We start from the raw sequence: 12,283 nt of genomic DNA on the forward strand, positions 1-12,283 counted from the left end.
GCCAAGGGCTATGATGTGTGCGCATGCACAAGGTCATAAAAACAAACAACTGTAGTTTTGGCGTCCTTTCTAGGCTCTGTTATTACTCAATAGTTATTTGTTGTAGATTATAATGAGAGTTTTTTGTTTTTTTTTTTCACTTATACGCCTAGCAGCTGTTAACATTTATTTATTTTAGAGACAGAATCTCTCTGTCACCCAGGTTGGGGTGCAGTGGCACAATCTTGGTTCACTGTAATCTCCACCTCCCAAGTTCAAGTGATTCTCCTGCCTCAGCCTCCTGAGTAGCTGAGATTTCAGGTGTGCACTACCACGCCAAACTAATTTTCTTATTTTTAGTAGAGAGGGGTTTTTGCCATGTTGGCCAGGCTGGTCTTGAACTCCTGACCTCAAGCGATCCGCCCGCCTTGGCCTCCCAAAGTGTTGGGATTACAGGTGTGAGCAACTGCGTCTGGCCTCTAGGAGCTGTTAATTTCCCATCCAAACAAGTCGAAATTCCTCAGTCAGTTCTCAGAGTCCTCCATAATTTCATAGCATCCTAAATTATAACCCTATGTTATATATTGCCCCATATGCTGGACAGCAACCTATAAACTCACGAGAACAGGAATGGTGTCTGGCCATTTGCCCCTCTGGTGTCTTCCTCACTGCCCATGGCCATGCCAAGAGCAGAGCCCACACTCCAGGAACATGAGGGAATTTTAAGGTGGGGTCTGAGTTCTGAGCCTCTGCCATGTGCCAGTGTAGCTGGTGGGCCCCCTGAGTTCTGCACGGTTTAGAGGACTGCCTGGTGTCCCTCCCTCTCCCTTGATTTGAAGGCCCTCCCTGAGCCAGGTCCCTTACTTCCACTCTCATGCCCTGAGTCCAGACCTTGCCCCTTGCCTCCCTCCCACAGGACCGTTTCTGGGCTTCCTGGTACTAAACCATCACGGCCCTGCCTTCACAGCTTGGCTGAGGATCAGGCACCCTCACTGCCTAAGGCACAGGTCTTCTTATAAAGATCCTAGCTTTCCTATGCCTTCCAACCTGGCTTCAGGCCATGCTGGTGGCTTCTGTCTCCTGGCCCTACCCTTTGCATCCATTCGTTGGGCATCTACCCTTGATCCCTCTCTCACGCCCTCAGCCCCACCAAGGGGAGCCGCCTCTCCGTCCATATCATCCACAGGGCTGGCTGAGCTGATTTCCTCTGAGACAGGGCTGGCATCTGCCTCCCTCTGTTCTGAGAAGGTGATCCAGGCTCCCAGGGGACACCGACATCTAAATCAGAGCTGACTCTGGCCTGGCTTCAGACCTTTCTCAACCTGAGAGTTGTAAACACACAGGAGGCTGGGGGAGGAGAAGCTCAGATCGTCTAACCTGGCCCTGCCTCTCAACTTACCTAAACTACTTTAGGAGCTGCTGTTTCTGAGCCATTTGCTCAGCAGCCCTTGGTCACTGGACAGCCTTGTTTAATTGGAAGATGCCTGATTTAAGAGCACACATGCTCACTCTGACCTATATCCTGATCCCCTGGCCCTCTGCTCTGCAGTGGCGCAAGTCACCACCGGCTTACAGGCTTGAGCTGTCATGAAATCCCTCGGCACAATCCAGTCGGGAGAAAGCATGGAGGTGAATGTGGCCCAGGGCTTTCAGGTGCTCCACGGACGGCCATCAGGATCAGGGTCACTGCCTTCTTGCAGCAGGAATGCATTTCATTTGAGCCCATGGATTCTGGAGGCAGACAATGGATCCAAAGTCACCTCTACCACCTATTAGCTGTGGAACCCTGTACACACCACTTTACCTCTGTGCCTCATTTATCATGTCTGGGAAATAGGATGATAACAATAGCACAGGTTGAGCATCCCAAATCCAAAAATCCCAAATTATCCAGAATCTGAAACTTTCTGAGTCCTGACATGATACTCCAAGGAAATGTTCACTGCAGCATTTTGGATTTCAGATTTTTCAGATGTGGGATGTTCACCTGGCAAGTATCATGCAAATATTCCCAAATACGAAAAGATCTGAACTCTGAAACGCTTCTGGTCGCAAGCAGTTTGGAAACAGGACGCTCAACCTGTATCCACGTCACAGGGCTGCTATGAAAAACAAGGCAATGCATGTCAAGTGTCTGGAGCATTGCCTGGTGCACGTGGGGAGCCCGTCATATGCTGCCGAGGCTGCTGCTGTGACAACAAAGACAGCTACGATGAGATTACAGAGGGAGGGGATGGGTGCCACCCTGCGGTAACAGTTCTACCAGGTGTCGCCAGCTCACGAAGCCTGGCCATGGTCCCATTCATCCTTACAGTAATCCACTTCCACATGTGGCACCCGGCCCAGAGAGCAACCACCACAGTCCCACTCCTAGGAAGCAGTGTAGCCAGGAACTGAATCCAGATCTGTGAACCTAAAATGAATATTCCTTTAACCTCTGCCACTAAAACTGCATCCACTTTTCATGGGGAAGCAGAAATATGGTTTCCCAGCACCTACTATGCCTTTGCGTGGCAACTGTCAGCTGAACAAGAGCATCTGAGTATTTGCTTTAAAGGAAAAGGCTGCTTTCTCCTTGGGATTTATAACAACAGGCTTTTTTGGCTCTGCAAGTCTGCTTTCCTCTCCCCAGTGCTGCAGACGGGGCTTTCTCAGAGCAGCGCTGCTTTCATCGAAGCAGCTGTTTGGGGTGGCCCCTTTGTTCCTTATCACCTACCTGACAACCACATATCCACATGGACAGATACAATGGTGGTACCAGTTGACATCTATTTTCTTGTTAACAGAACACAAATGGCTCCTTATTAAGTGCCCCCAGAGAAGATTCTGCCATAAACATTTCATAAAGCCCAAGTGCCTCCCGAAATGTAAACTGGCCCGCTCAGCTTTCCCTAGGGAATCGCTGGTGAGATCTGCCTTGTCAGCCAGTGCGCGTGTTCCACCTGTGGTCACTGCAGGCCACTAAAAGCAAGAACCAACCCAGCCCTCCCACTAGAGCCGCCACACCAGGCCCTGTCTTGTGTGCGCCCCTTGGGCTGAGGATGGAAAAGCAACTTCCCTTCAAATTGACACAGTGACTTTGGTATGTGAGTCATAGGACTGCGTTTTGAGGGCTAGAAGGAAGTTGCTGTAGTGGCTCTTTCTTTTTTTGCTAAGCCACTGAGGCTGGTTGTGGCCAGGAAGGCAGGAACGACTCTTACCTGTGCGGTGAAGAAGGCTGGGGTGAGGGATCCCGAGGGGAGGGCTGGGCTGTTGAGGGCGATGGAGCCAATGTCAGTGCCGGAGAGCACCAGTGGGGACGCTGAGATTTCCAAGCCTTTGGGTTTTTTGGCCTTTGGGGGAAGAGATGGAGACTTGGTCTTGGAGCCCGATGACAGGTTCAAGGGCTCCAGGGAATCGGAGTCATGGCAGGCGGCCTCCAGGAAGAGGCTTCTGTGTTCAGAAGGGAGGGGCGAGTTGGGGGACAGGGACGGGGACCGAGATGAGAAGGGTGAGGCAGACGAAATACTGGCAGCGTTTGGCAACATTAAAGAGGAGATCTTGGCCGAGACGGACGAGGCCAGGAAGGCGGACGCCGCCGCAGCCTCTGATGTGGAAGGCAGGGACACCACCGGCCTGGTGACGTGCTTGTCGGTTTTATTGGTCACAAACCTGATCACAGTCCTGACTTCTTCCACAGGGGGGCTGTCTTCAGGCGGTTCCTCCAGCTTCTCCGTCTTGATGGCCTTGAAGGCGTCCGGTGGGTTCTGCAGGGAATTGATGGTGAAGGACGAGTACAGGCCTGAGTGGATGTATTCATTGCGGCTGGTGCTTTTGAGGGCGGCCAGGCCGTGTTTGTGAGCCTCGCGGCCCTCGGGAGACACCTTACAGTCGCTGTCCTGCAGCAGAAGGCTCTCCCGGCTGATCTCCACCGCATGAGGATCCATCTTCAGGATCTCCGGGAAAGAGACGAACTTGTACACAAACTTCTGCCCGATCACCTTCTTGATGATGTTCTGCAAATACAAAAGCAGACACTGAAAATATGAGTGCGCCCGAGAAACCATGTTAAGAGCTCATGATAATGGTCAATGTCGCTGGCAGAAGCACCAAAATGTTTCCGATACACATTCTTGGCTAAGGAGAAGAAATAGGAATAAAGTTGGAAGCAGGAGAATTAGACTTGCATTCCAGTTCTGCCATTACTAGGGTTATTTGAGTGCCACTTTGAGTTTCCTCGTCTGTCAAGAAAGGAAGATGATGATGATGATGACGATGATGATGATTTTTTAGACAAGGTTTCATTCTGTCGCCCAGGCTGGAGTGCAGTGGCGCCAACAGGACTCACTGCAGCCTCGACCTCCTGGACTCAAGTGATCCTCCTGCCTCCACCTCCTGAATGGCTGGAACTACAGATGCATGCCACCATGCCCCGCTTACATATATATTTTTATTTTTTGTAGAGACAGCATCTCACTTTGTTGCTCAGGCTGGTCTCAAACTCCTGGACTCTAGCAATCCCCCCGCCTTGGTCCGATGAGGATTATTCTATGTAATAACATAGTAACAGCTGCCATTTATGAAGCCCTTACTATGGGGATGGGATTATTCAGACCTGATCTCATACAATCTGAACAGCCAATCCTAAAAGGAAAGTGTTGTGATTCCGATTTTAAAAATTAGGAAAATAAGCTCAGAACACTTCTGTATCTCACACAGACACCTGGTAGCTGATGAAGAAGAGGCAGCACTTCCTTAACCAAACACAGTATTGTCTTACCTACCTCTGGGAGTCAGAAGAATTCAATGAAATAATAATGAGAAAGCATTCTGTAAGCTGGAAAGCGTTATAAAATGCAAGTTATCACCATCAAACACTACAATGTTTTCTTAACTCATGTAGTCATATGTTTCCTTTTGGTTTATTTTTTCGAAGAAAGCCACTGGAGGAAAACAAATTGTCTACTCTGCGTATCTGTGACATTCTCAGATAGTATTTTTAGTTGCTGGTGTCTACTTCTGGCTCTTCAGTTTATGGCTCCAGTCCTCAAACATTAGGATATCAATGAAAGGCAATAATCATTGCAAAAGTTTTTGCAGCCCTTTGGGAGAAGGGACTTTATATTAAAGGCTGTGCCGTTCCTGAGGTTTATTAAATGGATACATGAAATCCCTGCCAAAGCCACTGGATTCTATATTTACCTACCAAATTCTTGCTGTGTGCCTTGCCCTATGGATGAATCTTGAGGCTGAGAGAGACAAAGATGGTCTCTCCCAAGCATAAAAACCCAGCACCACCCTATGGGAAAAGGACTCTGTTTCCTTAGAAACTGTTCCACCTAAAACTTGGGTATGAGTGAGGGTTAAAAAAAGATCATTTCGAGAAGAGCTTTAGAAGCAGCTCTGATTGAGTGCCTGTCTTCTGTACCGGGGTTGGTACATAAGCCCACCTCACTGGATCCCCACACTAGCCTGCTAGAGGTAGAGGGTGTTACCCTTCTGACACAAACAAGATCCCAGAGATGGGGAGCTGTTTGCCCAACCACCACCAAGATCCACTGGTTCTAAAGCCTAAGGTTTTTCACAGTCTCTCACACGTTTAGGGGGAGAGAATCAAATATCCCCCGAATAGACATGAAATTGAACTGAATGTTGATGTCCTTTTTGAAATCATAGTGTGGTTCTAAATGTGTCTGCCTGCCATCCTTTACATAACGACGTTCTGATTGGCATTTTCTCCCGCTTAAATGATGGGAGCGAAGGGCACATTTAAGGGCCCCGTTCAGCACAGGAGATCCCATACACGGAGCCGTGGAGAGACTTCACTGAGCACCTGCACGCAGGCCAATGCCGAGGGCACCTTACATTACCGTCAAGGCCGAACAGCAGCTCCAGTGGCTGCGGCCACCCTGCTGCATCCCGGAGCTTCCACCTGCAATTTAACCTGCGGAGTCCCATTTAGGCCAGCGACCTCACACTCACACTGCCACTCGAAGCTGAACAGCCCTTACAAACCTTCAGAGAAATGTGAGAAACTTAAGAGGTTTTCCACCTGGGCCTCGTTAGCAGCATCTCTGCCGAGTGCTCTGGGTCAGAAAACGTGCCCGGGAACATCAGCTCCCAGCAGGAAATAAATTAAATCAGGGTGTCATTGGGCCCACCTGACCCAGAGTCAGTTCCTATTAAAAAGACAGTGTGCTGGCCTGGTGTGCTAATGCTTCCTTTGCTAAAATTCTAAGTTATTTTTAGTTTTAGCTCATAATATTTTCCTCCCTGAGGGAAAACTTTTTTTCCCTCAGCCAGTTTGAACTAAACTGAGTGAATTTTTAGAGGCTAAATAATTACACGAAAGACAAACTTCTATAAACATTTTATTTCGAGCCGAAATAAAAACACAAAAGAAAAATTATCTGAATCATTTTTTCTAACAAATCTTAAAAACTAATTGTTTTTTTTTTTTCTTTTTTCAAAAAAATCTTTAATTTTCTTACAGGTTTATAACATTGTGCCTAAGGTGGGATTACATTCATGGGCGCCTCAGGAAATAATTTAGGGCTGTGAAAAAAATGAAAAAATGTCTCCCCTGCTCAAAAAATGGTTGGGAACTAAAAGCCAACCTCAGATAGATCATCAGGCCTTGCCGTGTTAAAAAGAACATGAGGAACAACCCACATGTTGACCCACCAGCAAAAGGACAAATGAAACGCTGGGCATCCTAACAATGGAATATTATCCAGCTGCAGTAAAGAATCAATCTGCTACAACATGACTGGGGCCTAGAATTCATTATTTGAGGAATGATGAATTACTATACGATGGAATAGTAAGGAACAAATATAACATAATGGGCCTCAAATTCATTACATAGAATCATAGTTTGTTTTTTTTTTTTGAGACAGAGTTTTACTCTGTCACCCAGGTTAGTGTGCGGTGGCGCGATCTTGGCTCACTGCAACCTCTGCCTCCTGAGTTCAAGCAATTCACCTGCCTCAGCCTCCCAAGTACATGGGATTACAGGCACCCACCATCATGCCCAGCTAATTTTTGTATTTTTGTAGAAACGGGGTTTCACCACATTGACCAGGCTGGTCTTGAACTCCTGATCTCAGGTGATCTGCCCTCCTTGACTTCTTGCATTACAGGCATGAGCCGCAGAATAGAATATTCTATTCTATGATGCACTGCAAAGCAAAAGCAGCCAGATATTACATGATAAAGGTCACATATGATTCTATTCATATAAAATGTCCAGAGTCGTGAAATCCATACAAAAAACCCAGAAAGTAGAGTATGGTTACCTAGAGCTGAGAGAGATGGAAGGAAGGAGGCATGGGTTTCTTTTGGGCTAATGAAAACATTCTAAAGTGGATTATGGTAATGGATGCAGAACTCTGTCCTCAGAGCCACTGAACTGTACACAGTAAGTGGATGAATTGTGTGGCAAGTGCATTATGTCTTAATGAAGCTGGTTTTAAAGAGAAGAACATACAGAATCAAGTATTGTACGTGTTTAAGTAGAAGAGAGTGGGAACTTCCTATAGCTAGACAGCGACTGTCCTAACATGCCAACCCCTACTCTTAATATAAAAAGGGAGATGCAGCCGGGCGCAATGGCTCACACCTGTAATCCCAGCACTTTGGGAGGCTAAGGTGGGTGGATCACCTGAGGTCAGGAGTTCGAAACCAGCCTGGCCAACATGCTAAAACCCTCTCTCTACTAAAAATACAAAAAATTAGCCGGGCGTGGTAGCACAGGCCTGCAATCCCAGATACCCCGGAGGCTGAGGCAGGAGAATTGCTTGAACCCAGGAGGTGGAGGTTGTGGTGGAGATCACGCCCGCCACTGCACTCCAGCCTGGGCAACAGAGCAAGACTGACTCAAAAAAAATTTAAAAGTTGGGGGAGACACTGGGAAGGGCCCTTCAGTAGCTGCAGCCTCTGCAGGGGGAGCAGAGAGGACACCCAGAGTTTTCTGGGGAAAGGTTACACAGTGACGGGGATGGAGACAATAGCTGGCCAAAAGGTGGAAGCGACAGCCACTGGAAAGAACCGAGGCAGGTCGTGCTTCTCTGGAGACCATGGGAAAGACAGATTCGATCTGGCTACCTGGAAACCTACCGGGGGCAAAGGCTAAGAATGGAATGGGGAGAGAAGAGGGCAGGGCTGGGCAGAGTGAGTGAGTCAGAACAATGCAGCCCAGTGACCCAGCACCCAGGACGTCCACTACACGAGGAAGCCAGTAAGGAAAGCCCCCCACAGCGGTGCCCATGGCTGGAGGATTAGGAAGAGCGTGGGCTCAGCGGACGTGTGTCCCTGCAGCTGAACGCACAGCCCCTTCTTACTTATCTTCCAGGGCTGCCCCCAGGAGCAGCGGCCTGTATGTTGGAAGCTCTCTCTGTGGCTTCCAGAGGGAAGTCTCCTTCCAAGACAGTTTGTTGAGAAGACTCAGTGTCAGGAATAATACAAGCTAGTATTTGCTGAGCATGTATTATTTGTCAGGCTACCTTCTAAAAACCTGACAAACATCAACTCACTTCATTCTCCCAGAGACCAGAATGATTATTATCCCCATTTTGGAGATGAGCAGATTGAGGCTCGGGAAGTAGAAATTAGACACGGTGGCAAGCTTGTACCTAGAGAAAGCAAACGGCACCCAGGCAATGTGACTCCTGAGCTCCTGGCTACCATGAAGGGTGACACAAGACTCAGGCCAACTTAGGCAGTCCGGGACACAAGAACAGTTGGTCAGGAGCTCTTATTATGGTAAGTGATGAGGATATTTAGAAAAAGTCTGGTTTCCATCCCTTCAATCCCAGACTCACAAGTATTTGTTGCTCACAGTTGCCTGGTAACCTGAGCAAGGCTGGTCTGTGACGGGTGGAGCCGAGTGTGTGTCCAGCGTGGTTTTCGAGAGAGTGTTACACACATCTGCTTCCCCCTTACACGGGTGGGACCAGCCTCTTTGTAATTTCCCATTAAATGTATATTTGCAAAAGGGCAGCCTCTTCGCCTGGCAGGCATTCCACGTAAGGTTCTGGGCAGCAAGGATGGGACCAATTTTAGTGAGGGAAAAAGCAACATCCCCTTAAAACAGATCTCAGTGGCAGTTCCAGGCCAAAGAGGAAGGCTGGATACCAAAATTAAGCTCACTGTCACCCCGGCCAAGTGGCCATTTTGAGAACGCAGTAGCCAAAAGGGCATGCAGTCCATTTGGGACAGGACTCCGAGCAGACTTGTGCAAAAGAACCCTTCCCAACCCTCCAGCCACCTCTGGGGACCAAGGCATCCCATGAGAGGGTCCCTCAGTTATTTCACTTCAACTGCATAGAAAATGCCAAGAGAGCAGGTCATATTTTCATTTCCATTTCAGTGCTGTCTATTGCCCTGACAGGTTACAAGTATACCTATGAGAACAGGTATGGGTGTCCACAGTGTGTTTAAAGATGTACACACACAAACATGCACAGACACGCAGAATCCACTCTGCCCTTTGAAGAGGAAGAAGCCTGTAAATAATCCCAAGCAGCAGACAGATGAGAAATATTTCAGTAAGTTCTATAATTTATAAGTATATGCAGTGCTAGGTAATGAAAAGATGCATATGGAATTAGAGTTAACTTTTTATTTTTTTTCTTTGAGACGGAGTCTCGCTCTGTCACCAGGCTGGAGTGCAGTGGCGCCATCTCGGCTCACTGCAATCTCTGCCTCCTGGGTTCAAGTGGTTCTCCTGCCTCAGCTTCCTGAGTATCTGGGATTATAGGTGCATGCCACCATGCCTGGCTAATTTTTTTGTATTTTTAGTAGAGATGGGGTTTCATTGTGTTAGCCAGAATGGTCTCAATCTCCTGACCTCATGATCGCCTACCTCAGCCTCCCAAAATGCTGGGATTACAGGCATGACCCACTGCATCTGGGCAGATTTACCTTCTTAATAACAATGTTAAATTAGGATTATAGTAAAATGAATTAACTGTTTGTTGTATGAATTACTAACTATATGGATAACTGACCCAAGCATAAACTGACCCTATGAGAGCCGCAGGCATGAACGACACAATTTTAAGCATAAAGCCACAGGCATGAACGACACAACTTTCCACGGCTAATTCCCAGGCTGGTTAAAGCTCCACGTGGGTGTATCCCATATATATACCTGCCTTTGCTTCTTTGCTGGCATTTTTAAACTGAAAACTCCCAGGCAGACACTAGAGGCCACAAGCAAACTCCACATGCCACATACAACCTCACAAATCCTGAGAGCTTAATGAGCTGTAATTTCACCCAGCCACTGATGCGACAAACATTTGCTGAACGTGTCCGTCCACCCACTCTGCTCTGGCACCCCCAATTTTGATCTAAGGTGATGCGTCTGGAGTTCACGTGCTTAGTCTTGTTATCTGGTCTTCCATTTTTCCTCCCCACAAGGAGCCAGACCGGTGGTAAGTTCCCCATCATTGTGGTCTGGCCCCTCGATCCTCTGCCATTCCAGAGCACCCTGGAAACAGTGCTCCTGCCCTCTGATTCTACAACTCTCCTACCTTGTTCTCAAAATTGAGAAATGTCAGTGGCTCACTAAGCAAGCAGGATCGGTTGTGCTGACGACTTCCTAACACACAGGCCTTTCTCTTTTTTTTTTTTTTTTCTGAGATGCAGATTCGCTCTTGTTGCCTAGTTGGAGTGCAACGATGCGATCTTGGCTCACCGCAACCTCTGCTTCCCAGGTTTGAGCAATTCTGCTGCCTCGGCCTCCTGAGTAGCTGGGATTATAGGCATGCACCACCATGCCTGGCTAATTTTGTATATTTAGTAGAGATGGGGTTCCTCCATGTTGATCAGCCTGGTCTCGAACTCCTGACCTCAGGTGATCCGCCTTCCTCAGCTTCCCAAAGTGTTGGATTACAGGCATGTGCCACCGCGCCCAGCCTCAAACAGGCCTTAACCCCTGCACTGGGTAAGGAGGACAGAGCAGGGGACCTTTCCAATAAATACCCACTTGACCCTATCACAAGGGCTGCTGTGGAGATTAAAAGGAGGGGCTCTGAGTCACTTCCTGAGTTCAATGCCTCAGTTTCCTCATCTATAAAATGGGGACTGATCCATCTGCCTCCTGGGACTGAATGAGACATCCATGTACAGCTTCTATCAGAATGCCTGAAATATCCATGTATGACAAGCCCCATGACATATACTAGCTATTGGTATTCTCATTATTTTTACACTCCCATTTAAGCAAAAGCAGAACAAAACCTAAATATCACCCTCTGTCAGCCCTAATGACAATTTAATAGACAAAATTAACCCTCACAGCAGACTGCATATTCTGTTAGCTTTATTCAAAGTTCCAGGTAACATGCTCAGCCCTACAGCAGGCAGAATTACATCTGGTTTACACATCTCAACTGTGCAGGGAAACATGGTGTTTTTATTTAGTTGGGTTCAGACAAGAGATACGAGGCTTATATTACATTGTGCCTAACAGCCAGCATTTGATATCCACTGAGACAGAGAACCTCATACAATCCAATTAATTTGGGGGGGTTGGAGGAGGGGGACGCAGGGAGCCACAGATGTTAGCTGCTGGATCCACATACTCTGCTTAGATGCTGGTGGCAGCCTGCAGACGAGACACCACACGTCAGGCCCCGAAAGGTGGTGTGGACACTAACCAGGCACCCAGCTCATCTTAACTGCTCCCCGTGGCCTCTCAGAACAGAACCATGCTGCCCAGACTGGGAGGGAGAAGCGCGGCCTTGCCGCCTCTGCTTGGGCCTGGCCTCGGCTCGGGGCTCCTGGGAGGAGCCAACGGGAAGCTGCTGGCCCTGAGCCCCTGTCACTGAGACCCCTGAGGCGGGAACCAGTTCGGGTGCTGGGCAGACACACGAGATGATGCATTTATTTGGGGCTCACTCATCTTACCATGGTAGGTCCCCTACGTGAAAGAAACCAGTGCAGAGGAAGGACGAGGAAAGACGCCAGCACTGATGAGGGCCAGCCGCACGCTGAGCGCACACAGCCGCCTTGCACAATGGGCACTGCTATCCCACTGCAGAGATGGAGAAGCCACGGTCCCCCGGACACCGAGCTTATACCCACCTGCCCACCACCGCAGCGTAGGCTGAATACTGAGACAGCCGTGTGATGGTTTGCCACGGAGCTATGTTAGGGGACACGACGTTGCTAACACTTTCCCAGACCTTTAAATACATATTAGGTGAAAAAACAACAGTAGGAATGAGATAATTCCACTGTTTTAATGAAGTAATTTTCTATTGCATATATATTTATGTTTTCTATTGTATATATGCATATATGTTTAAATAAATGG

At 48.1% G+C, this 12,283-nt stretch overlaps 1 protein-coding gene across 1 annotated transcript in view; it reads right to left on the bottom strand.

Moving 5' to 3' along the window:
* Positions 1-12,283, bottom strand: part of ELK3 (ETS transcription factor ELK3) — a 78,843-nt gene that overhangs the window by 15,749 nt on the left and 50,811 nt on the right. Inside the window, exon 3 of the mRNA XM_039472222.2 lies at positions 3,180-3,974. Coding sequence (XP_039328156.1) covers positions 3,180-3,974 — 795 coding nt within the window. The remainder of the gene's footprint in view (positions 1-3,179; positions 3,975-12,283) is intronic.

This window comes from Saimiri boliviensis, chromosome 7 (assembly GCF_048565385.1).
Source record: "Saimiri boliviensis isolate mSaiBol1 chromosome 7, mSaiBol1.pri, whole genome shotgun sequence".
Taxonomy (NCBI): Eukaryota; Metazoa; Chordata; class Mammalia; order Primates; family Cebidae; genus Saimiri; species Saimiri boliviensis.